This window comes from Alligator mississippiensis, chromosome 7 (assembly GCF_030867095.1).
Source record: "Alligator mississippiensis isolate rAllMis1 chromosome 7, rAllMis1, whole genome shotgun sequence".
In the NCBI taxonomy this organism is placed as follows: domain Eukaryota; kingdom Metazoa; phylum Chordata; order Crocodylia; family Alligatoridae; genus Alligator; species Alligator mississippiensis.
The window spans coordinates 88,392,472-88,419,129 of record NC_081830.1 but is presented as its reverse complement, the minus strand read 5'-3'; the positions used below and the strand labels follow the sequence as shown (position 1 = coordinate 88,419,129).

The 26,658-nt window shown below is 52.9% G+C and overlaps 1 protein-coding gene across 1 annotated transcript in view; it reads left to right on the top strand.

Annotated features, from left to right (window-relative positions):
• The first annotated feature begins 3,913 nt into the window (after positions 1-3,913).
• The window catches only part of MB21D2 (Mab-21 domain containing 2), a 55,918-nt gene continuing 33,173 nt past the window's right edge, over positions 3,914-26,658 (top strand). The window contains exon 1 of the mRNA XM_014607101.3: positions 3,914-4,709. Coding sequence (XP_014462587.1) covers positions 4,499-4,709 — 211 coding nt within the window. The 5' untranslated portion in view covers positions 3,914-4,498. The remainder of the gene's footprint in view (positions 4,710-26,658) is intronic.

Genomic DNA, 26,658 nt, shown 5'->3' with positions numbered 1-26,658 from the left:
CTAATGACTGCCTTCTTCCTGGACCGAGCCCTTAAATAACCTCTCTGACCCCAGCAGCCCGGTCCAATCGAAGCTGCCAATACCGGCCACAAGCCGACCAATCTCCCCAGCATCCCTGGCTACCTGGGCCCGCGCAGGGCCGGGCCTTTCCCCCCTGCCCAGGTGACTAGAGCATCCGCCTCCCAGGCACCAGGCTTTTGTCATGTAGACCAGGTGGGAGATCCCTGCCCTGAGGGATTCAACACCGGCCTCTCGGCTGGCACAGACAGGTCTCTGGAGAGGGGCACCCATGGGGGCATTTCTGCCACACTGCATACTACCAGAAAGGAGGATGTTCAGAAGGCAGCTTTATTTCTTGTGACAGCAGTCCATATATTGAATAATGATCGGTCAGCTCAGGCCGAGGAGGCTGACGACCAAACTGTGCTGTGGAAACGCGAGGAGTGCTGTGCACCACGTAAAAATGAAACATCCAGATGACAGGCTTTACAGAGGGCACAAAAAGGAAGGTGGAAATACAGACGAGTCTGCGACCGAGCTGAGGTGGAAGAGTCTGTCTTGACGTTTTTGTGGCCGAGTCCCAGACACGCGGGGCCTGGAAGACCCAGAGTTGGCTCCGGACAAAGCAGTTCAAATTTGCAGAGCAGCAGGTGTCATCCGGCCCAACCTGAAGCGTGCAGAGCTGCAGATATGAGAGAAAACCAAAGGTCTCCAAGAAGAGAGACGGTGCAGAAAGGCTGCGGAGTCAGACTCCGATCTGTATTCCACGTTGTTCACTTCCAAAATGAGACCCAGGGAGTGTGAACGACCATTTTCTGACATTTTGTCCTGCAGAAAACTGAAAACTTGCATGCCTGCATACCTAGAAACTTGGCCGAGGTACTAGGGACTTGCAAATGTGTCAAAAGCTGGACAAGAAGGAGCAAAAACCTGTTTATGGTGTCCGAGGATCTGCTACTACTTCATGAAAATGAGTCTTGTCCTGATGCGAGGTTCGATGGGGCCTAACACTGACACCATGGTCACAAACAGCAGTGGCATCAGAAGCAGCAGGCCTGCAGTTGCATGAGTCGCAGCATGCATCCATCTGGGGTGACGCAGGACCAGGGCTGGAAGGGATCTAGAAGAGAGACCGTCTCAACTTCCAGAGGGAGGAAGGTAAGGGCCACCGAGTTGGCCATTTTGCTCAAGGAGGTCTTAAGCAAAAACCTCAGCAGGCTGAGATGGCCGAGCCTCTGGACAGGGGACGAACGGCAGTAATGGATGTACCACTGCATGGCAAGAGCACCGTGCCGGCGTCTCCATGGATGTCCCTGCGACAGCACCGGGGCTACAGACGCTCACTGAATGCTGTGCGTGAGTAGGCTGTCCACACGTATTGGAGACTCCGCACTATGGAAATACTAATTGCCGCTAGCATTATGTTTGGCTGGCAAAGGGAAAAAAATGTAGGGAACAGACCCCCGGCCCTTCCAGCCCAGTGTCCTGGCTCCGTGGCACAGAGTGGCTACGCAAGGGAAGAGTATATCTGCAGGGCCGATCCAGACCGGTGCACCCCTGCCCTTCTTCCCTCTCCGGCCTTCGGAAGCTGCAGGGGTAAGTGTAAGAAGCTCTTCCACGCGCCAGGTGTAACGTGTTGCTCGCGTTACTGTGCTGAGCAGTGAGACCCCGGGCAATACTGGCACTGCTGCACACTTGTGCGAGGATTTCAGTGGCGCACAAGCTATGTGCAAGAGACAACTCTTCCAGCCAGCCCAGAGCCAGGCTGGGCATGCCTCCCTGCCTCGTGCAAACTCATGGGTGTGCATGCAGCACCCTGCGAAGGCCATCTCATTGCATGTAGGTGTGTCTTTCTGAAGTGACCCAGACACACGGTAGACACATCTTGTAATGAGGCCAACCTCTTTCACGCTCCTTGACTCTGAGGTTGCAATGGGGCTTGTGACAGAGCGAGGAATTATTTCTTGTATCCAGCAGGAAGTGCATAGATGCACGTTCTTCCATACATTTGGGAGACATCATTTATTAGGTGATACAAATGGAAGCATGGGAGTATTTCGTGGTGAGACTAGATAGCTGGGCAGGGTCTGGGAAGTCTCTGCAAAAATGAAGAGGCTGTTCGCAGGAAGATGGAAATGAACTGCTGCCTGCGTCTAGAGGGGATGGGACAGGATGTGATGGGTGGAAATGGTAGAGAGGTCAGTTTAGGGTGGCTGCTAGGAAGAAACCCTGAGAGTGTGTCATCGCTGGAACAGGAACCGAGAGAGGTTCTGGGATCTCCATCAGGGCCACTTTCTGTGGTCTGGAAAGGACCTCTAGTCATCCAGACCAACCGCCTCCTCAAGGCAGGATCCCTATTTTTCTATAATTTGTCATTCAGAAGCAGCAGCCCTGAAGTAGCATGTGCCGGTCACTGCAAAGGGGCACTTTCCAGAACAGGGATGACAGCTATAGAAACAACGAGGACCTGTAAACTAGCAAAGGTTCAAAGCCAAAACACCAAACATGGGTGTTTGAATATTTGGGGACTTTAATTCCTAAACCTAAGCCCACCTCTGACTTTATTTTTAAGTCTGGTTGCAGATGAAGCTGCAGAGTAAAGAGCCTGTTTCTTAGGCCAAGAACAGCTGGTCTGATTTTAAACTGATTCCTAACCTGAATATAACCTCATCTCCCACTCCTCCCACCCACCTCGAGTTTATATTAGGAAAATTAACTCATGCCCCCGTTACTTTCCTGTACTCCCTTCACAGACCTCCAGCTGGTTGTGCCCAGGCTCCACCTGACCTTTACTTTTGGTCATTATTCCAGGAATATAATTCATGCAAGTGTTGTACATCAGCACTACGGTATTTAAAATAAAATATACAGCAATAGGAATGGTCCAGCAACAGGACTGGAAGGGCTCATGGCAGGCTAAACCATCCCTGTCCAACCTGTCATTAGGAACCACTAGTGCTGGAGACTGTCAGCAGCCTGGGCTGTGTCTCTGGGGAATGCCCAGAGGGGAGAAGGACCATCCTGCACCCAGGTACACCCTGCAGCCTTGCACACGGGGCAGGTGATCTTGCACACCGCTGCAAACCTGAGTGAGCGGGGAGCCATGCCAGGCCGGAGGGTGGCTGGGCAGCACGGTTGGAGGAGGTGTGGGGACTGGGCTCTGCATCGCCCTGCTGTCTGTCTGGCCTTGGGCAGGTTTTGAGCGTCTGCGGCTCTTCCTGCCTTGGGTTTTCTCTGTTACGGTGGCAATAGCAGCAGGGCAGCACCTATGGCTGAGCAGTGCTGGGGTGCTGGTTGTAGCCATGCTGGTCCAAGGACATAGGCAGACAAGCTTCTTGAGGTAAATGTGGTATTTTTAATCAGACCAACTAAATAGTTGGAAAACACTGTTCTTTTCAGGGGTTTAGGTTGTAGCCATGTTGGTCTAAGGATATAGGCAGACAAGGTTCCTTATCTTATTAAAAGATATCAAATTCACCCAAGGAACCTTGTCTGCCTGTTCTTTTCAAGCTTTTGGGCACAAACACCCTTCTTCAAGCATAGGGAGAGTCTGCATCCTGAAGAAGGATGTTTGTACCCCAAAGTTTGCAATGAAAAACACCTTTCTCCAAGCTGCAGACTCTCCCCCCGCCTGAGAAAGGGTGTTTACACCCCAAAGCTTGCAAAGGGCAACTTATCAGACCAACTAAATAGCTGCAAAAATTGCTTTTGCAAGCTTTGGGGGGCAAACACCCCTTTCCAGGCAGAGGGGGAGTCTGCATCCTGGAGAAATGTTTGTACCTCAAAGCTTGCAAAGAACAAACACCCTGCTCCGGGCTGTAGATTCATAGATGTAGGGTCTAACACGTGGAGCTGGATGTCGACTCCCCCTCTGCCTGGAAAGCGGTGTTTGCACCCCAAAGCAAAGAACAGTCTATCAGACCAACTAGATAGCTGCAGAAATTGCTCTTTGCAAGCTTTGGGGTGCAAACATCCCTTTCCAGGCAGAGGGAGAGTCTGCATCCTGGAGAAGTGTTTGTACCCCAACGCTTGCAAAGAACAAACACCCTGCTCCAGGCTGTAGACTCCCCTTCTGCCTGGAAAGCGGTGTTTGCACCCCAAAGCTTGCAAAGAACAGTTCAGCAGACCAAAAATTGCTCCTTGCAAGCTTTCGGGCGTCTCGAGGCGGAGGCAGCCCGGCGCAGGGTGCCTGCTCTTTGCCGGCTTCGGGGGGCCAGCACCCTGCGCCGGGCTGCCCTGGCTGGAGCAGGCTGCGCGCACCCGAGGCATGAGGCTTTCCCAGGCTTGCAGCTGGTGTGAGGCATTGCAAGGGCTGAGCCGTGCCCGGGCGGGGAAGGGCAGGGCAGGGCAGGGCGGCTGAGCCCACCTGCGGGAGGCGGCGCTGCGAGCCCGGGCGCCGGCTCCGGAGCAGCCGCTTGTTGATCCGCGCATTGTCGGGAGCGGGGGCGGCTCGGGCTCGGGGGCGCTGCTTTGCTTCGGGTTTTTCTTTTTTTTTTGCATGAAGATGGCGGCTCCCATCGCCGGCAAGGCGGGGGCCGCGGGCCCGGGCAGCAAGCCGCCCTTCCCGGAGCTGGATTTCAGGTCGGGCGCCAGGATGGAGGAGCTGAACAAACTCATCCAGGAATTCAGCAAGCACGACCAGCGCGAGTACGACGACCAGCGGGCCCTGGAGATCCACACGGCCAAGGACTTCATCTTCTCCATGCTGGGTGAGGGCAGGGGGCACCCGCCGAGCCCTGCAGCCGCCTTCTTCCAGTCAGACATTTTGCACGGCAAGGGGGGAGCCTGCACCCTCCCCTGCATGCATGCACCCTGCCCTCCCTCCCTCCCTCCCCTGCATGCATGCATGCATGCACCCTCCCTCCCCTGCACGCCCTGCTCCGGGCACCGTTCCCCTGCCCTCCCCCCGCTGCACGCTCGCACCCTGCCCGGACACCGCCCCGGGCGCGGGGATGCAGAGTCCATGTTTGGACAGGACGTGACTCACTACTTCGGGCTGCAGAGCAAGGGCCCGGAGTGAAAAGTTGCAGGGGGTGTCTGGAGAGCTTGGCTCTTCGTGCAAAAGCCCCCCCTGAAGTTGCTGGCGGTTACGCCAAGGCTTGGGGGCTTGGCGAGAGTTGCACGGCGCGGGGTTGAGGTTCGCAGAGGGATCTTTCTGGCCTGTGCAGGAGGGGACTTGCTTTCCTTGCCTTGAAGACAATGGGAATAATGGCAGAAACTCAGTATTGCAGCTCGCTTCCTATCCCTGCACGCTGGCGGGGTGGGATCCGGGGGCTTTGGCTGTGTGTAGTGCTTGAGCAAATGAGCAGAGCTCGGCGGCGAGCGTGCAAGGTGTGGGGGGCATGTTTCTCATGGACCGGTATTGTCCAAATAGCATCCGAATCCACGTCCATCTCTTCCCGTTGCGGGTTTGTATGTAAAATGCTGCCTGAGATCCGCCGCTAACAAAAGCGATGTTCTCATCTCTGCCACTTCTGGCAGGTGTTGCTTGTGTTCGTCTCTGTTCAAACATTTGCAATGGGGCCTAATTTCCACATCCTTACATTGCAAGGATTTTTGCCATTGGTTGCATGGGAATTTTTTTGCCAGAGGAAAGGCTTCAGATCTGATGTGCGGAGGGGATTTGGAGTTGTGTGGTTCTCTGTATAATTCAGGTAGATGTAAACCCTCCTCCCCTAGATCCAGCTGAGCACTGGAGAGGTGCTCCTAAGCTATAGACAGGCCTTGTGATGGGATCCCACAGGACTGGCACAAAGCTGCTCCCCTCCCCTGGATGGGGGAGAGGGGACTTGGACACCTTGACAGAGGTGGTGACTCGACAGAAGAAGGAGCAATGGGTGCAGGTTGCAGCAAGGGAGGTTGAGGTTGGGTATGAGGAAAAACTCTCGCCAGGAGGGTGGTGAAGCACTGAACAGGTCACCCAGAGAGGTGGTGCAGTCTCCATCCTTGGAGGTGTTTAAGCCCCAGGTAGACAAAGCCTTGGCTGGGATGATGTAGTTGGGGCTGGTCCTGCTTGGACTCGATGTGGCCTCCTGAGCTCCCTTCAACCCTCATTTTGTGGTGTGGCTGTTGCTTCTGATCTCATGACCCTGGCATCTAATCTGCAAATAAACCTGCAGCCATTGAGGAATGTGCAAACCTTGGTGCTTGATGAACTCCTTCCCTGGGCTCCGGAGCGGACCCTCTCCCCAGGGTTAAAGTCCTGGCTCCTGTGCACTAGCTTTCGCCGTGCGCTGCAGAATCCCTGCCTGCTTGTCAAGGGCTCTGCGTGTCTGAGAGCCAGGCCCTGCTTGCTGCCCTGGCCCCTCTTCTCCTCTGGGATGCTAGCTGCAAATGGTAACTGCTCTGCCTGGCACCGAGATGTCTCATCTCTGTGCTTGTGTTTTGGTAGGGACAAGAGATGTCTAATCCATGGGCCTGGTCATTCCTCAGCACTGCCATCCTGTGTGTTGGAGAGCCCCTACTGGCTAACTTTCCTTGTCGAGCTGCACCTGAGGATTATTTGACATTTAGATGCATGGCAGGAAAGGGGGGCGGCCTGGGTAATTGCACTCATTAAGAGAGGGGCAGGAGGGGAGTGGTGGAAAGTCATCTTGCACGCGAGGCTGGATGCGGGAGACCAGGACTTGACTTACCTCTGCTACAGGTTAGCCTTAGGCAGGTCACCTGTTCTCTCTCTGCAATTAGGGTAGGGATAAAAATACTTCCCAGCCTCTCCGTGGTGGCATAAGGATAAGCTCTCTTTGAGGTACTCGGACACACAACAGACTGCATTTAAAACCCAGCTCCAGGGCAGTATTGGGAGCGTGCTTCTCCGGTGCCCCTTTGCTCGGCTCGGCTCGGCTCGGCTCTCTCATGCTAAACCCTCTGCATAATCTCCTCTGATAAATACTCCCTCCCTTGGGTTTGCAGCCTTAAGAACACTGTTTGTAATGCACAGATGTGCTGTGAAATTTTAAAACAGAGGCTGGGCTCTTAGGAATAAGAGCACTGAATATTGAATAGGCCCCCTGAAATCCCCAGTGTGGCTGCCGCCGCGAAACAGCTCCTGGTTTCTTTATTATGTTCCTGACTCTTGGGTTTTACTTCGTGTTGTCTTTGTAACCCGGGCATGTCGGCGAGACTTGGGTGTATCTGTGAAGTGCCAGATTTGTTCCAGAGAGTAGTGATCTTGCCTCGCGCTGCTCGGAGACAGGGCTGGGTGTTCACTGAAGCATCAAGGTGAAGCCATTTTCAAACATCTCTCCTGTCAAGTTGTTTTGCTCGTTGCTTAAATGCACGCGGTGTGTGCCGGGCGAGAGGCAGGTGCCGGGGCCAAGCATTCAGAACCGGGGCAGAGGGGCTGCGAAGCAGGCGCGTGCCTTGCAGCTCCTGTCCAGAGCAAGTGCGCGTGGAGACTCCCCCACTGACCGTCCTTCCAGTTCAGTCCCCAAGTCTGGGCCGGAGAGAGGGCTCGTGGGCATCGGCAGAAGGGTTGCACGGCTTTGTACCCTGGGTCCCAGTGACTGGCAGAGAGACAAAGGCCTTGTCTAGGTGCAGACTTGTTTGCCAGCGTATCTGAACCCCTCCTCCCTGTGGACTGTGCTAGCACCAGAGTCCTGCTGCTGCCTTCACAGCTCGCTGGGAAGAATAAACCGTGCTGGGAAGAGCGCTCTTCAGCCGGTCTAACAGCCTTTGGCATAGTGTTGGGTGTGTGTGGTTTCTCCCTGATGGAGGTTCAGGCCGTCCTCAACTTAGTGTTTCGAGTTGCAACATTTGCACTTACAACATCTATACGTTGACACCCTGCTTCAACGTCCTGATGTCCCCTTCGACTTGACGACGCTTGATCCGACGCCACGCCACGCCAGTGAACAAGTTCACTGTGTCCCCCGTCTCCCTGGAGAACATCTGCCCTGACTTCCTCGGGCACTTTCTTTAAGAAAGCAGACAAAAACCTGCATCCAAGACTCCCGAGAAGGCTCCAGCCAGGAGCCCTTCAAAAAGTCCAGCAAAGTCACCTCAAAGAAGTCCTTCCACATCAATAAGATTGCTGTTTACCATATGAATACATTCATGTAGCTATATGACTCGTCTATAATTGACTGAGTACAAAATTTGGGGTGCAGATCAGGTTCAGCAGCCAATCCCCCAGTGATAACATTGTTTCCTATGGGGAAATCCGTTCCGAGTTACAATGTTTCAGGTTTTCAGGATGCAGTTGTGTCCTAAGTCTGGGGGCTGCCTGCAGCTGTACTTGTGGCTTCAGATTAAGGGTGGAGGGTATCTGAAGTCCCAGATGATGGAGGGCGCTTGCCTGTAGCATCTGGGGGCATCCGAACCTGAAGACATGTGGGCTTGGACCTGCAAGGACAATGCCTGCTAATGGGTTTGGGAGCACCTGAAGTCCCAGGGCGATGGGTCTGGGATGGAGCATGCTGGCCAGTTGTGGTGCCATATGTGGTATTTGCAATGACTGAGTTTCTGCTCAGTTGATATGATTTGGAGCTGATTTGGGTAATTTTGATGTGGAATATGAAATGTGTTTAAAAAACCGATGGAAGTAGCTGTACCTAAGGAACTTCTTGGCGGAGATTCGAACGCAGGCAGTTTGTTGTCACTCTCCGCTCTGACAGCGGTTTGCAGCACGGTGCTGTGTGGAGGAGGGGGACAGCTCGAGAGAGACCTTTCCACTCCTCGAGGTGAGGACTTTTCTTTGAGAGGCCTGTCCTCGGGGAGCCTGCTGCACTTGGAGGTCTGTGTTTAAATCATGCTCCTGCTGATATGCCCTGTGCTGTTGCATGCATAATGCACAGCTGTTGGGAACAACCTCCTCACAAGACCGATCCCTGCCTTCTGCTGAGTCTCTCCTTGCAAGCTGCCAGCTTCCGCGTTGAGGCTCTACCTTCATGGTGTGTGCGGGGGTGGAGAAAGACGGTCGTCTCCGTATGAAATCCTAGCAGGGAGCATGGCGTAGGAAGCTCTTATTTTGGAGGTAGCTGGCTGAGGACAAGCCAGTCCCTCCTTCCTGGAGTATCCCATGCAGGTAACATCTGCAGTCCCTCCTTTCGGCTACCTTGGTGGGGGGTGAGTTTTTGGAGCAGTGAAGATGACCCGAGACGCCTCCTTCTAGCTGCCCCCAGGACGGTGAAGCTGCGCCGGTTCATTTGCTAGGCTGACGTAAAGCATTTAGTTGAATACTGGAGAACGTGCCCTCGGGTCTCTAGACAGGCTGTCGAGGACTTGCCCAACACCAGTTGTTTAAAATCTGTGGAAGCACTTGGCAAGTTTTCACCCAACTCCTTGATGTGCTTAATTATGCAATTATCTTTTTAAGGGCAGTTTTATAATTATGCATCTGCAGGAGGCTGGTAACCAGGAGACATGAAGTGTGTGTGTTCCCCTCTCTTTCCACATGACTTTGCTTTCATACTAGGTGTTCATGCAGTACAAGCAGGAGATGCTGCCAAAAAGACCCTGAATCCTTCTAGCTTGGAAACCAGTTCTTCAGCTTTCTCCTAGGCAGATGATGAGCTTATAGTGGCTCAAAATAAAAGTGGATGGCTGTTCTTTATTTCAGATTCAGAGCAATACCATGTTCCCGAGAAAAGTGGGCAGGCTTTCCTTTGTTTCTTCTTGTGTGCAAAAATGGATCTTTTGGGGAAAGAACTGGTGCGATTGTGAAGATTAATGGGCTGTTCAGGAGGCTGCATTATGTGGCCGGCCCCTCCTGGCTCTGCCGTTCCTCTTGTTAATCACCCTGGAGGAAACTCTCCATTTCAGGCTGGCTTTGGGGAGGTGTCTTGTTTTAATGCAGGTGTGCAGAGTCTCCCGAGGCCTGTGCAAGACCTGCCTGTGCGCAGGGTTTCCCGTCGGGGACCAGTGCTATAGACTTGGCCCATTCAGCCTGCATGGGGCAATGGCCCTATAGGAGCGTGCACCTGTCGTACAGTAGAAAGCAGGGTAGATTTGCACCTTATAGAGTAACTAAAGTAGATATCTAAATCTCGGTTGGACAAGCTTTAGTGTGCAAGTGCTGATGCTATCTATCTATATCTACTTTAGTGAGCCTATAAGGTGCAAATCTTACCTAGTTTGGGTAGGGGAAGCAATGTAGCTGCAATATTGTGGGGCTCACAGCCTGGGCTAACTAGTCCTTCTGAGAAGCTGGCTGCATTAGTGTGATGTGTGTCCCAGGCTAACAGGCTGCTCATCTTCCTGGACCTGCTTGTTTTGGTGCTGGACCTGGCATCGCTGTACACCGTGCTTCTAGCTCTGCTCACGTGTCCCTAGCATCTGTGCTGCTCCTGCATTTCATCTCACAAATATGGTCTCTCCTAACCATGCGTCCTGACAGCAAAAACTTGTCCAGGTGTTTTCCCTCCTGTCCCAGTTACTGCAACACCTTGTTCACTGGACTGGCAAACACGCTCTTTCCCTGCTCATCCAGAACTGTACGTAGCAAGGCTGGGTCCCTAGCACAGGGGTAGGCAGTCTTTCCTGGCTGCAAGCCGGCGTGACCCACACTGGGTCAGTGATGGGTTTTGGGGCAGGGTTGGACTCGAGGCCTCCCTCTTTAAGTTCAAGGCTTCCCTTGGCAAATGCCAGCTCCGAGCTTTCACCCTGTTCATGAAGGGATTGTTGAGCAATTCTGTTGCTGCGGTCTTTGCAGGTCGGAATATTTTTGGCACGGTGGATTCCTATTTGAAGTCTCTGAGTCTGTCTTCTGAATCATGTGTAGGTGTTTGCACATCTAACAGTGCTAATATTGTGCAGCATCCTGCTGAGCTCTTAAAAGGGTTTGCTGGGACTCCAGGGTGTTTTCAAATGACTGATTTAGGGTTTGCACTGGGCATACGTGTGCTCTCTTGGAGAGAGATGGGCGGTGGAGTGGGGTTTGCTCCCATGCATGGAGGAGTGGGAAGCAAACTGCAAGGGAGCTCTGGTAGGAGTCTTATTTAAGGGACCGTTTGGGGTTCAGGTTGGTTCACTGAGGGAAGGGGAGTCGCCTCACTTGTTGCTTGATTTGGGAGATCAGAAATGACTTTTGGGTGTCTACCAAACTGCTGGTCCTGGTCTTACTTTGGGCACCGGGAATGTGATACGACCTAGACACAAGTTCAAGCATCTCTCTGACCCTGTCTGAGTGACTGTGGATTGATGTTCCCTCATCTTGTCTATTTAATTAATTGCTTGAGATTTCTTCCCTGCCCCTCCAGTAAACTCTAACATTTCCCCGCATGCATCTAAAGATTTCAGCCACTCGTGGTATAGCTGAGGTGGCCTTGATGCACAAGTCATAAAGGTGGCATTTGGCTTCTGTTTGCTAATGCAATAGGAGGAGTGCTCGCGAGGTGTCCAAAATCCTTTTTCAGCCGTGGCTGATGCTCCAGCTGACAGGTGCTGCTATGGCTCGCGTGTGCAGTAATGAAGGGAGCGCTAGCCTCCCGCCTGCCACCTCTGCCCCGCTCTTGCATTGCCTTTTAGTGCAGACGACTGTGCGGTATTTGGCCCAACATGCCCTTGCCCTCCTGCCCAACCTTGGTTTTTGGCTCTTGCTGTGCAGGCACCGGGGTCCCTGAACCAGCCATCCTCCTGTCACACCTGTTTCGGTGGCTTTCCTGTTGCAAAGAGACTTTCTTCCCTCTCTCTAATTTACTGTGTTAAGAGCTCAAAAGTCAAACGTACCCCAGATGCTAAGTAAATTACAGTGGTCTTATTAATGCTCTATCTTTCATCTGTCAGCCGGTAGGATTTGGTCTAATTTTAGAGCGTGTAATTAGAACGTGGCTAATGCATTTTGTCACAAGCATGTTGGTGTCGAAAGTACAAATTGTTTGCTGCTGAATGGGGGTGACTAATAGCACTTAAGGTGAGCAACACATGGGGCTGGGATTGGGACTCCCTTTTCCATCCCACCTGTTTCCAGGTGTCTCCCAAAAGGAGCATGGCCGGTGGGGCTTCAGGGTGTCGAGCAACACGGACGGATGTGCACCGTGGCCACGCTTCCTTCAGGTTTGATAGCTGGGAAGGTCTTGGCTTTTGGCTGAGGCTCCTCAGACCTAGCTCTGCAGTTCCTAGCTCTCTTCTGGTTTGTGTGACCCTGGGGAAAGGTGCTCAAGTCTCCTGGGTTTCATTGGGATGCACTTCTGGATGCTTTACTCCATGCTCCTGCTCCGGTTTTCTCTACATAAGAGTTGTCATTGCTTTACCTGTGTTGCCTGCTCAGTTTGAAAGGCCCTTGTAGCAGGAGCTGCTCTTATGTCCATTAATAAAACCAGGGGGTTGGAGGGGGTCACTAAATGCAACACCCAAAGGAACTGAGGATTGAGCTCTGACCTTACCCTTGGGCTGCAGCCCCATATTAACCTGCCTCAGAGGGTTGGTGACTTTGGATGGGATCTCAGGAGTTTTGTGTCCTTAAAATACCGAGCTGGCCCAGCACTGCCTTGCATGTAGCGGCTAGCAGTGTCCGACGTGGCAAAACATTTTGATGCGTGGAGGTAATGTTAGGAATATTTCAGTGGTCCACGGAGATCTGGCTTGGCTTTCCAGGAGCAGGAGGCAGCTGCAGCTGTCTTCTAGTAAGATGGCTCAGTTGGGTTTATGGGGGACAGCAGATACCTTCCTGACCACCAGACTACTTTTTTTTAGGAGGGCCCTAAGCGCCGGAGGAAGGGACCATCACAGCCCATGCAGAGGACGTGACTGCCTTTGAGATCAAATGCAGTTTAGCCTGTGCACGAGATTACAAACTGACCTAGTTATTACACGCCAGCAAATAATCTTGCGTTTCATATGGTAGGCATCCCAAAGCTTCTTACAAACTACAGTTAAATGCAGTCGCCGCTTCATCCAGTGCTGGCGTGGCGTTTGGGAGCTTTTCGGCAGCGCTCTGCCGTTTGGGACAGGAAGAGACGAGAACGTACGGTCTGCGGTTGAAACCACAGATACCTTTGTGGGTAGCCACAAGGACACGGGGAACAATCTATGTCTGCGGTATGACAAAAGCGCAGGCTCCGGTTTGAGATGAAAAGAAGTTGTTAGATGCAGAGCTTTCAAACTCTTTCCTTTTGCCGACCGGGCCTCCCTCCCACGGCCGCAGCGGGGTCTGTAAATGTGAGGTTTCCCCAGAAGTGCCGAGGATGTGCAGAATATTGTTATTTCTGGAAAAAGCTACTGAAAGGTGCCTATCCCTGCACTCCTGTCTCGTGGCCAGAGCGGCTAACCTGTGTGCTTTCTGTTGTGAAATCCCTCCTCTCCACTTCTCCACTCATAGCGCTGCGCCCGTTCGAGCTCTGAGCCTGCCTCCAGGGAAGGATGTTTTTAGTTGGGGGTCAAACTTCAGCGCTCTGCCCAAAGTCCCCGAGGGCAAGCAAGGAAAGATTCATTACTTAACCTTCAAAACAGGGGTTGCTTATCATGAAGAGGAACAATTGTCATGAGCTGATCTGCTTCCCTCCTGCAACCACCTTGTCGTGCTCGGTGGTTTGGGGTGGCCCGGGCGTGCAGTGGACCCTTCTCCAAAATCCTGCACTAACACCTGTTAGTGCACTCTCGAGCCAGTGCACAAAGCTGCTTATAGAGAGATGTCATGACTCTTGGGTGGGTTTCTATGGAGTTAGCTGTAACGTGGTGGTGCAGCAGCAGGAGGGCCGCGCGTGCTGCGGGTTCGTGATGTAATGATTTAATCCTTTGTGACACATCACTGCTGAGTGTCAAAGCTGATCATGCTCATCTCCCTCCCTGGCTCAGTGTGACGGGAACCTGTACGACAGACAGGGTGTTTTGCAGGAGCTTGTAGGCGCTGTGAGACTGCTGCCCATAAACTTTTAATTTTTTTCACACCACCGCTTCATGAATGTGCCCCTGCATCCCATCTGGGCACGCTGAAGGATTTGGAGCAGACCGTGGATGAGAGCTGAGAAGCTGGGCTTACATTGGGGATGCACCTTAATCTCTGGCCTAAGGGCACTTCTGCAATTGCCATTGTTCAGACCTCTCCAGTTCTGCAATTCAGAGGGGCCTGCAACCACCTTTCTTCCCCTCCCGCAATGCTGCTTCCTTTGTGTAGGTCTGGTTGAGACTGTACGCTAGGATGATTGTAGACTTACTTTTTATTTTAGAGCTCCTGCAAAAGCTGAGCAGAGGTTTGCTGTAGGGGCTGTATAGGTAACTGGTGTTTGGTGATAATTGCTGCTATTCAGGACCCCCTTTTTTAATAACTTCTTGATTGCCATGCACAAAGCTCCGTTTGCATTTATGTGGGAAGAGGTAAAGACTGGTATTACAACAGCTCTTTGAAGTCCCCTTTCACCACTAAGCAGTAGTCTGCTACCTCCAGGCTTTCTTTGCCAGCTGCATATAACGCACCGAGTGAAAGGCCAGGTAGGTGTCCTTCAATTTTGCGGGCCAAATCCGAAGATGGTGGGAGTTGCACATCTGATAGACAAAAGGGCAGTCATGCTAAATGACTGCCAGGCTGAAAAGAGCAATAAAAGTGAACGCTAGATATGTCTTTGTACGGGCCGCAGCAATTCTCAACTAAAGGGCTGCTTTTTTTTCCTGCAGAGAGCTCAAACTTAAAGGTATAGGATGCTGAAAGTGAAAAGAATAGGATTTCCCATCATATATCTGCTTGAAAGAGAAGGATTTACTCTGTATGCTCTTAAGGAAACGTGGTTTAAACCTGAAGTTGCATCCCTCGCTCTTCAGGTTCCCTAGTAATCGCTAGATGTGTCCACAGCGTGCGGGGCTGCAAGAAGGGATGGTTCCTGCAAGGTTGCATTGAAACCCTCTCGCATGACGATCTTCGGGATGTTTGAATGCACTCTCCTGTGGCGTCCGCGCCCGACCCCGGCAGCACTCAAAACCTGAAATATCAATAACAAATGGGGAGTCAGGCCAAAAGGTTGAGTAGGTTGGAAATAACCCAGCGGTGCTTTCAGCTCGGCTTCCGACTTCAGGCCGGTGAAACACGAAAACCCTGAAAGCCGTAAGCGCGTTTTTCGAGAACAGTTGTCCTAAACACGGTTGTTTCAGGCTGAGATTGTGCCTTGCAGAGGAGGCTGCTGCGGTCTGAGCTTTGCACAATGAATTAGTGTCTGAGAGACCTCACCAGTGCTCGCACGTCCCCGTGACTTGAAAACAAGCAGCTCTTGCTTGGCATTTGGAGAAGTTTCTCTCTTTCTCTCCCACCCATGAAAATCTGCTGTTCCAGCCCTGCCTCTGCTCCCGTCTGAAGTCCAGCATCAGCGCTGCTGCTAAGACGGGGCGAGCCCTTGCGAAGGGGAGGACATACCTCGAAAGGCTGGAGTGGATGGATGGGGAGAGATGCCAACCTCCCCCGAGACGTCCTTACCCCATTGCCGGGGCGTGGTTGTGTCGAGGAACCAGTACTTCCCAGTTGGGCTATGAAGCCCGCGAGCTCTCGGGCACTGGGAGCTCCAGCCCAGTTGGCCATCCTGGCACGAGCGTCCCAGCGGGAGGGGGCTCCGTCTGAAGGGGAAAAAAATGCAGCTTGTCACTAGTCTTCCTCTTGTTCTTAATCTGCTTTGGTAAATGGCACCATTTCCGCCTTCCGTTAATAATAAATAACGATCCTTAGCATTTATAGAGCTCTTCACCATTTCCAAAGCATTCGCAATCCATTAGCTAATTTATCTAAGATGTAAATGCACCCTGAGCGAGGATGCTCTTCCTGCTCCCCAAGGGAACCTGCTCTTCCAGCTGGGTCGGGGTTTTGCTTTCTCCCTAACGGGAGCAGCGGGCACAAACCTGCTCCACGTGATGACAACGGTGCCTTCCCCCCGACGTCTCCCAGCCGGAGAACGTAGCCCCGTGTTGCTGATGGGTGAAGCAAGGCTCAAACTAAATTCTCTGCCCGAATCTCCGCTGTCACTGGCACCATTTAAGAACAGGATGCAGGATGGAGATGGGCTTTTCTCTGTGGCGGTAGGGGACAGGAATAGGAGCAATGGCCTCAAGATGCAGCAGGGGAAATTTAGGTTGGAGCTTTTCTGACAGTGGGCAAGCATTGGGATAGGCACCTAGGGAAGATGTGGACCCTCCCTCCTTGGAAACTTTCAGAAGTAAGGTAGGAAGAAGTAGGACGTTGGGGACTAGTAGTAGGACTAGACACGACTCCTGGGGTGCCGTCCAGCCCTGCTTCCCTCCGAATCCTCACTCGAGCCCCCGGTGAGAAGTGCTAGGATGCCTGGTCGAGCAACGCAGGGCCGAGGACGTCCTGGGCGAAGCAGTGGCCTGCCTGCCGTCCTCTATTTATACTCCTCCTATATTTCATCTCGGTAGAAATGTGCACCTCCGGCCAGGTTTTTATAAGCTCACCAAGGAACAATGTTTTCACTGGGCTTCAAGGCTTTCTGAATTTATTGGTTTTCATCAGCTCAGCCAGGAAAAGGCAGACAGGGGAGTAGAAAGGCTTTTGCTCTACTGCTGAGTCTGTCCATATGCAATTAGAGATGTATTTAAGACCAAACCTAGAATTTGTATTTTTGTGGTTGCAATCCCTGTTTCGTAGGCTCTCGCCTCCATTAAAATCCATGGGGAGTCTCACAGCTGTCTTTGCTTGGAGCAGGATTAAGCCCACATGATAATCCTGGAGGCCTGTCGTCAGATAAGAGATGCAGATGCGGTTCTGCGGAGTCGGGAGTCTTCGAGGTCTTGGCTCTGGCTATCTGCTGCCTGCTGTCTCCAGCATGCAACGATGCTTGAACTATTAATGTAAAGTGTGTGCGAGAGACCGGGGTGGTGGTGGGGGAGGAGATGCTCATTGATCTTTAGGTTAATTCTCCCCTGACAGCGACGTTCCTTCGGAGATGGGCTGATGCGGATGGGGAGCGATTAACTCTGCTTCCTTGAAAGGATCGTCTCTCGTCAGCAGCTGTCTCCGGAGAGCGATAGCACGCGAGCTGCTTTCCTTTGGACTGGGCTCCTTGTCGGTGCCGTGTACCGACGTGTATTCTTGCAATCCCCCGCTCAGCCCCGAGCTCCTTTCAGTTCACCGAGATCCTTGCAAACCTCTCCCGAAAACACAGCACCACATTTTTGCCAGAAATGGTCCTAGGGACACGTGGAAGGAAAGAAGTAATGGCCTAGTTTTGCATTTCGTATCGTTTGCTCTGCTCGGGGTCATGCATCCATCCTTGACGCGTCGCCGGTGTTTCTCTTGCAGAGGAAGTGAAGTGACCTTGCACCATGCCGAGAGGGGATGGCACGTCTCCTCCAGCCCCGGGATCACTTTGAAGTGGGCCTGTGCCCAAACCCAGGAGGCAAGGGGAGGAGAGAGGGGGCTTTCCCATCCCGATGTCCGGACTTGGGGTGCCAGTCTGTGGATGAGATTAGCACCTGGCGAGCACAAGCCTGCGAGTGCACTCGGGATGGTGCCCCATAGGACCATTAAGGTGGCAGAGAAATAGGTGGTTTTTCTCCCCCCTCATAGCTTCCACACGTGGTGCAGAGGCGAAGACAGCAAAAATTGTTCCCATTAAATATGGGATCAGAGTGGCTCAAAAGGATTGAGCGACTTGAATTGCATGGCTAGGATTTAATTTGCTGTTGTTTTGTAAAATCTTTGTTTTCTCATTCTTTTTGGTTTTTTAAAATAACTCGGATTCTTCCCCAAACGCTGCTTTGTGGGCTGGGTGTGTTCAAGGAAAGCTTCACGGTTTCTAGCGCTTGGTTGTATGTGAATTGAAGAGCTGAGTAGCGGCCTGACTTTTGCAGAATATCAAGACTTGGTGTGGTGTGTGTCGGGGCCAGCTCCTGAACGTTTCCAGGCAATTTTGGGTAGATCTTGCCAGGCTGGATGCGTGCAACAAAACTGCCAGTTGTGGTGCTTTTCTTGCTCGGATAACACTTGTGTACACCCCTCTTCTCCCCCGAAACGGTGGAGGTCTCACGCTCCAAACCTAGAGACTAGTTTTAAATTGGGATTTTATAAATAGAGGTCTCTATGCATGCATGTGTGAGAGTGATAGCTGGATCAAGATTTCCAGCTTTTTCTCTGCCATCACAAAGGCTAGAAATGTATGTGGTGGGTTTTTTAATTTAATTTTAATAAATGTTTCCTCCCCTTTAATGAAAGTCGATAGTTCTCGTGGGTTGCTTGTGTTCCTAGGAGCTGGGGGGTGGTGGAAGATGTGCACACAATGCAGCAGCACGAAGGGACTGAACAAGCAGTGCCTTTGATACTGGTTTGAAATGCAGCCTTGTTGATCCATCTGCGCTCACTCCTCCCTCCTTGGCAGGGTTGGGCCGGTCTTGGAGCGAGCTGCTTGCTCCGTCTCCGAGTCTGGGCCCGCTGGCGCTGCCACAAAGCCTGGAGGCCGGCGCCTGCATGCATCTGCGTGCGTCGACATGCGAAGCCTGGCCTCTGCGTCCCCAAACACGAGCAGATAGCGCTTTCCCCCGCCTTGGCCCTCTCGTGTCAGGGGACCTGCTTTCCCCGGAGGGGTGGGTCTCACCTCTTTGGACCCACAGCTTCCTTTAGAAAATGCCAGCTCTTAGTTTTCGCTCTGTTTTTTGCCTTCAGAAAAAGACAACAACAGAGCAATTCTTTGCTTGCAGAGTACTCGCTCTGCCTGCAACAGGCAGAAAGTTGTAATCCTCTGGACTCCTGTTTGAAATCCCTGGGTTGACCTTGGGGACCGGATCTGCCCACCCATGCCAATGGTGCATGGCCCCCTGGAAAGGATCTCGCTGCACCCTGGTTGAGCACCGCTGCCCTGGGGGGGCCGGTTTGGGCCCTAAGGAACCGGTGCCGCAGCTCCCTTCGCACCTCTCCCGTCCCTGGCATTTCATTAGCTCGAGGAAGCTGTTCAGGTCTGTCTCTGAGGGCCACCCCACATCCCCTCTCCCCATGCCTAACGGGGCAGGCTTCTGGTTGCTGCAGCCCAGCACGTACTGGGGGTTTCCGAGTCATTGCAGAACGAGCCACGTCCTGTGAAGAGGGAAAGCATCTGGGACTCGGCCTCTCCTCGTGGGTCCGTCCTTGTTCCCACCCGGAGCAGCACCGCGGCATGCGGGGGGATTCAGCTGCATTGTGTGTGTGCGGGGGAGATAATCCCCCCGCGTGTGCACGGCACGGCATGGCACGGCTCGTCTGCGCGGCGGTATCCGAGGAATGCAGCCGCAGGCAGGGCGGAGTGGCTGCCTCTCTCCTGATGGAGAGATTAAAAGGCTTCAATGGGGCTGGGCTTGCCACGATAAAGCCCCATTGTAATTGTTTACAGCGTTATTTAATTAACGATTTATTTGGCTGTGCAAGTTCCAGTAAAACAGCAGGAGCCAACATCAAAGCAGGGGAGGCCGGCTTCCCTCGGCCCCGCGCTCTTGTGCCTCCCCTCGCCTGCTCTTCGAGGCATGCAAACTTTCGGGCCTGGGCTTTCTTAAAGACACTTTTTGCCCCAGGTTGGTCGCTGCCGTGGTGGGGAGGGGGTTTTGCTGATTGAAGGCGGTGGTTTTCACCCTTTCTTCATTTGGAGATTGAGTGGAGGTGCGGGTCGGGTATTCACGTGCTTTGGGTTTGATCCTAGCCACCTTGGGCACGGTCTGCAGACCCCCGGGGTCCGTGGGCCACAGGTTGCAAACCACTCTGTAAGGAGCCGGGAGGAGAAGAGAGCAGCAAGTGCCGGTGCCCGCCTCTCCGTTGCCTGCCCCTGTTCCCTTCCTGCGCCGCGCTCCAGTGCTTCTTGCTCTCCCGCCTCTCCCCAGGAGCGGCTCAAGCCTGTTGATGTGGGCAAAATGTGTGTTGACTTTGCAGGGAGGCAGAGCGGGAAGTGCGGTGCTGATGGCTCCAGGCCTCCTGTGCTGGTGTGTCCACGCACCCCTCCTGAAGGGCTCTCCCCAGCTGGGCACCGTGCCCTGCAAATCCAGGGGGTGCAGAGGGGTACGCTGGATTTGGAGCTGTCCGATTTGGACAGATATAGCTAGGGCCTGTCCATTGCTGGCCCCTTTCCCTTGACACTTTCTCTGTGTTCCTCTGAAACGTGCTGACACAGTGGTGCACCAAAAAAAAAAGTGTATCTCAGCACAATGCTCAGGACACGTGAGCGGCATGCTAGTAGATCTGGGAATCCAGAGCCAGGTGGCCGGCGCATGGTTCATGTAAATGCAGACACTCAACACCCCCTCCCCTTCCTTTGCAGACACGGTGTCAGGCTATTAAAAAGCTGTCTAAAGGGCAGAGGCTGCAGCCTCTGTGTCTTGGGATGGAAATGCATGGTTGCATTTAGGATCGTGTCTGTCCTCTGCCTTGTTCTGGGAGCAGGGTGATGCCCCCCCAGCCATGCTCTCTGAGTGCTGTAGACCCTCCTGCAGCTCTGTCCCCCTCCTTCTCCACCCTGAGCTTTGCGGGGGGATGACGGCTGCAAACCCATTTCTTCCCAGGTGACGAGCCACCCCTTGGCCAGGTGCTGGAGTGCAGCGAGCACTGAGAAGCCAGTGTGCCTCCTGCATGGCATGCTGAAACTTTATTCCCAGCCTTTCCATAGTAAAACCACATCTGTCCAGCGGATGTAGCTACAAGATGCCCCTCTTGGTCTCCTAGTGCAGGATAGACTTTTAATGTCGAGCTCGAGATGATTGCACTCTCATTTGAAGGCTTCCTAGAGTTTAGCGTCTGCAGCAGAGCCTCCAGACCAGCGCACGCGTGTCCTCACCCTGGGTCCCATTTGAGGCTGTAACGAGAGAGTGCATTGGTGGTTTTGGGTGCAGTGCTGTGCTGGGGCGGGAAGGAAGTTTTCTGGACCTAATCCCCACCATTATGTCACCTCTGGGTTTGGGCAGGCAAGAGCCCAGCTTTATGCTGGAGTATCTTGCAAGCGCCTCGTTCCGCTTTGCTGCCTGTCTGCTTGAGATCCCGGTGTCTCGTGCATGGGTGTCCAGAACCGGTGGCTATTATTGTACCAGTGTAAATGCCATCCTTTTGTCCAGACCCGGAGTCGCCTTTGTAACCTTGCACCAAATGAGTCACTCATCCTCTCCAGCCTTATGCTACTTCCAGAAAGCTGTTTTATTTTTGTATATGGCTAATAAATATTTAAACATTCGGTATTGGCTCTTTCTGTGTCTCTGACTGCTGCTGTTAAGATCCTAAATTGAGCTTTGTGCTTGGCAGAGCTTCCCCAGCCTAAAAAGTCCTGAGACGCAATGTCTAGGCATAGAGGAGACTCATTAAGGTGCTGTCTTGAGGAGGGCTATAATAGCTCTCCTTGTTGAACTGGGAACTTTTCTGAGGCTGTTGCCTAGTGGCCCCTCTCCATGCAGCAGTGGTGAGCGTGCGTCTGGCACGTCTGTAATTGCTGCCATCGCAGGAGCTCGGTGTCCTGCAGGCATTCACAGATCCAGCCTTGGTGAGCAGGTATCCAGGTATCACAAAACATATTTTGTATGCAAAGATCTGGTGTGTCTAATAAAAGAGAGCACCTCTTCCACCAGCCTTGATGAGCAGGAAGCCTTGGCCTCCCCTGTCTGCAAAGTGGTGCAAGTGGTAGCGATGTTTTGCAAAATGCTGTGCCTTTGGAAGTCACGGTGAGAAGACCCCGCAGACCCCTGATTTCTTCCTGCTCCAAACATCGACCCGTCCTTCCATTTCTGCCAGACTGGGAGAGGGGGGAATGGCTCTTTTCCTCAAGGGCTCCTTTCTCCCTGACCACCCTTTCCTAGCTCAGCCATTCCTGGTTCTTTGTGCAGTTTAATTGAAGGGGCAAGAGGGACGTACTTTGACCTTGCATAATTGCAGGTAAATGCTTGCTTGCAAAATGGCTCTGGCTTCTGAATGAGCCCTGTAGCGTGTGACTCCCGTGTTGCAACTAATTGCACCCTGAGCGTGCAGCCCTCCAGGTGAAAATGCTAATGCCTGGCCTGTGCCCATCATGCAAATAATCCCCCGTGCCTTTGCCCATCTGCTGACTCCTGGGGTAATGGATAGCCTTGCGTGGGGAAGTGTTTGTCCCAGGGTGGAGAGGGGTAGCCCTAGGGTGCCTTCTGCCTGATTTGGGCTAACTCGTTCAGAAATGCATGAGCTTTCATAGGCAACGGCTTTATTTCCTCAGATGCTATGAGTGGACTTGCAGAGAGCAGGTCTGCTAGAGAGAAAGGAATAAAGTCATATAATACAAGGGGTAGAGAAAGGGGGAGGATTTTTTATCCCACTGTCTCTGTGGGTTAACTGCTTGGTTTCTCCTCTCTTGATCTCTTCAACCTACCTTCCTCTCTTGGTTTTCCCTATCCGTTGTATTTTAAATAATGACCCTATTCTTCCTCCCTCAGTTTTCTGCAAATCCATCGGTTTGCACTTGATAGTAGAGGCTGTTGCCTGTAAAAGCTTATGCCTTTGAATGAGTTGGTTTATAAGGTGCCATCTTTCCGGGTCACCACCCGGGCTCCTCCGGGAGAGTTTGGGAGCGGCGTGCGCGGGTGGAAGGGAAGTTGACTGAGCGAGCGTCTCGGTTTTGATGTGCAGCGTGCTCACGGTAGAGCCCGAGCTGGCTCTGCCCCTGTCAAGATATCCTAGAGAAAGTCATCAACTCCGGTCTCGTTTGACCACATTGGCTTTAATTTACAGAGGACCTGACATGATTCCTATAGACACCGACTGGTTGGAGTCCTGTTTAATAGATATATGAATGGGATTTCTCCATTCATTGCCTTCAGTATGTGTTGAAGCCATCCCTTTTTTTATTTTACTTTATTTTTTCCCCTTGGGTTTAGGCCAGGGAAGAGTAGGTGGCAAGCGGAGCGAGAGCCTGTGGCCAGACAGAGTGACTGAGCTGTGGGATTTGAGTCCGCCCGGCAGACGCATGCTTGGCATCCTTCTGGAGGGAAGCGCGGGTATTTTGTTTGCAAAGCCAAGTGTCCCAAGATGACTCTGCCCGTCCCTCAAATGACGTCCTGCTCGGCTGCGGGAACCTGTAACCTGCGTGCAATCCTGTGGACTCTGGAGGGATTTTGCATGCGGCCCAATAGAAGAAGGAAAATAGGGGAAAATAAATTGCAATCTAAAACTTTCTGCTGTCTGAGCCCAGTGCACCGTCAGTAAATAAGTATATTAGAAGTCAGTGGCTTATCCAGATATGCTGAACTTCTCCTGGAAAAGCATAGGCTTTCCTCCAAAGGGATCAGCTGCTGATATCGGATACCATTGAGGGAAAACCGAGATCCAGCAGAAACCTTGGAAATGGGCCCTGCCAGGAAGAGCAGAAGGCTAGCATCTCCTGGCTTTTGCAGCTGGCTGGGGCAGCAACTTGCTTTGGCACAATTGTTAAACTCTGCCTCAAATTTTAGCACTGTCCCAGGTTTAGGATGGCAAGGCGTGGAGTAATAAATGGCTCTGTAGCATTCCCTGTGTTGATGTGATCCCGTCAGCACCTCAGCGGGGCACACCGAATAATGAATTGTGGTTACAGGGGCTCCAGCCTCAGCTGGGACCTCCCTTTGCGCTAGATGCACAGAAACTCTTGGTCAGAGACGGTGCTTGTTCATCCCTGGGCGACTTGCAGCAGGTCCTGGTGGCGATGAAGCTGAGGGTCCTGCTAGCGCCATGTCCTGGTCTTCCAGAGCCGCCCCTCAGCTGCATCCGCAGCAGCAGCGAGCTGCATAATGGTGCAGGACAGGCGCTTGGGATCAACTCTCGAATGGAGAGGAGTGTGGGGAGGCTTCTCGGTTTGACCTGAACACGGTGGGCGTTCTTGCCATTTGCTTTGCTGCGGAGGGGCTGGCAGGGGGGCAGCGTGACGCTAGAGCCACGGGACATCCCTTCCAGCGGGGTAGGTTTCTTAGTGGGAAACATTTATTGGGGTCTCGCATAAGCAAAGGCTGCCTTGCATTGCTTATTTTTGCAATGGCTGAGCAGTGATGGTTGACAGAATTGCCCATCTGGCCATCCCCCTCGTTCAGCAGCCCGGGTGAAGGTAGACCCCACGGCAGGCCTGGGTATGTGCTGCCTGTACTGCTCCCCTCCGTTAAACCGGAGCTGACCTAGCTGAAGGTCAGCTGTTTCATAACCTAATATTACCATTTTTTACCTCCCTCCCAGGGCTTATTATCGTCCTCCGACCTGCAGCTCTGCACCATCTGGTGCACGCACACAAGGGAGGCAGATTAGCGGGAAGCAAAGCAGCTTTGTTCGCTTCCATCACTGGAGGGGATGGAGGAATCTGCGGTGTCTCACAAGACTGATGGGGAGGGCGATGGGGGTGTGGTGAGAGCGAGGGCAAAGAGCCTGGCTGCTGCCTGGTGCCAGGGAGCCTGAAGCAGCGATTCCTAGGAGCCTTGCTGCAGCCGCTCGGTGCCACACGCTGTTCTTGTGACCAGGCTTGTTGCAGCCGGTTGCTCTGATTTCCAAACCCATGGACTCGGTGGGCTGGATCTGACCCGGAGCCAGTGCATTGATGTGGTCAGCGTGCCCTTGCTGCCCCAGCGCAGTTCTGCATTGCGGGCTCGATCCACAGACAGGTTGTCCCACGGGCTGCATGACCCACCTCACCTTAATCTGGCTCATGGACCATGTATCTGCCACCCCTGTCCTAACCTATGTATTGCTGAAAAGCAGGGCTCTCCAGAAGGGTTGCAGTCTGTTTTGGTCACAAGACGCCGGCTGTCCTTGGGCCAAGTTGCCCACATTGGCGCGGGGTAAATGCATTCTGCTCCACCAGTGATGGTTGCATCGCACCTAAGGAAACTTGCCTCCGGCACTTGCATTTGTGCTGCTTGTCCTGGGAGAAGGGAAGTCTCTTGCAAAACCACCAGCTCTGTCCCTGTTGGACATCCACGATCAATCCTGGGCTCTGGTTCCAAAATGGAGATGTTGTATATCCAGACCACGGCTCGCAGAAGGAGAAATAAGTTTCCTTCCCGTAAGAAAGGTGTGCTTTTTGGGAGCCTACCTACCAGGCTTCTGGGCCTAAGTCAAAAGGTACGTCCTCGTAGCCAGATACAGGGTGACAAATGCTGTGTAGGAATCTTCTCCTAAAAAGTGAAAGGTGTGTGGCCATGAATACAAATGATGTTTTTGCCCTTTGGAGCAGAGCTATTATTGCACGTGCTGTAAAACTCCAAGGTGCACGTGCGAGGGAGAAACACGCCTCCACCTGCCTGCCCCGAGCCTCGGTGTCCGCCCATGGTTATGGGCCAGCGCTCGCATGGAGCCGAGGGGCGCGGGCACACAACCCAGCTGCACCGAGCAAAACGAGGCTGGGGTTTCTCCCCCCGTCACCGACTCTTGTGCCTGCGTGCATGCTCTTACAAAGCCAACGTGGGGTAACTTTACCCCTCGCTGAAGGCGTGAGAGAGGATTGAGCTATGCCAAGTGAGTCTTCCTTCGCTGCTGTCTCGGCGTGTGTACGTGGGCAGTGGGTGCAGAGCAGCAGACTTGGACTTCCCCGTCCTATTTACCTTGCTGTAACTCCACCCTGGCTCCGTGCTTGGGGTGTCACCCTGCTCTCCATCTCACGACACCGCCTTTACATCAAACAGCCACTATCTTGACATCAGTCCCCAGCTCCTGGACAGAAGTCCTCGCATGCAAATCCCTACTTTCCTCTTAAAAAGGAAAGTGAGTTTCTAGCCCACTTCTCCTGTCTGTGCAGAGAGCTTTGGGAATGGGACCTGGAAGCGCCCTAAGGACTTTGGGGGCAGAGGAAGGGCTCGACTGGGGGCTGTGGTTGGGGAAGGGCTTGGGCCGGGGGTGGCTGCACTGGAAGAGTTGGTGCACCGCAAGGTGGTCCGTGAATGGCAAAACGTAGTGTGTAGAGAGGGGCCTTTTGCAACATGCATTCGCACCCTGCCCTGCGCGTGGGATACGAGAAATGATAGGTTATCCTCTCTTCCTTCCGAGCAATCTGTGATTTCTAGCCTGGGTTTACACCGAGTAGCTTTTGCCGTCGGCTGAAGTACCTCTTTTCAATCTGAACGTTCACGCTTAATTACAGCCCCCTAAGACGAGGCAGCATGGAAAGCGAAGCTTGTAAATGCATATCTAGGGCATGCGCTTGGATTTAATTACTTGAGCTTGATTGCGTTGCTTAGATTTTTCTATAAAACCCAGCGCGTTGGGTAGGAGTAGCCGCACACGACGCAGGAGACGGAGCAAGTCTGCGTAGCCGCGGTGCTTTCCATGTAATAACGGAGTCGAAGGAAACCTGAGCTATCAATTCGGATCTGGCAGGTCAGGAAACGTGCCTGGGAATCCTCATTCGTACGAGACCGGCATTTACCTCCCACCATTGCATTTGCATTGACGCAGAGCCTTGTGCTGTAATCTTTAGCTGCACCCCCAGACCACCCCCAAAACTGTGTGTTTAGCCTTGGCTGCCGTGTCTCTCCCCTGTGCTAAGGCTTCTTTGTGTTGGAGGCCACGGAGATGCTGCACGCGCCCTGCTCACCTTCACAAGATAGTAGGAATCACCTTTTAATTAGGTGTCCTGTTACTTATGAAAGGCCGTGAACTAAATGAGTCTGTCATTTACTGAACTCTCTCGCCTTCTGTAGCGTTCGGGGTACTGAACCATGCAAACACGGGTTTTTAAAGGGTGGCCTTTTCCCTTTGCTGCGTGACTTGTGATTTAGAGAGCCCAGATTTCCGGTTAAACCCGATGGTGTCAGGCAAAGCAGTGTTTTGCCTCGCCCCACCCCGGGAAAACAGAAATCCTTTCTTAG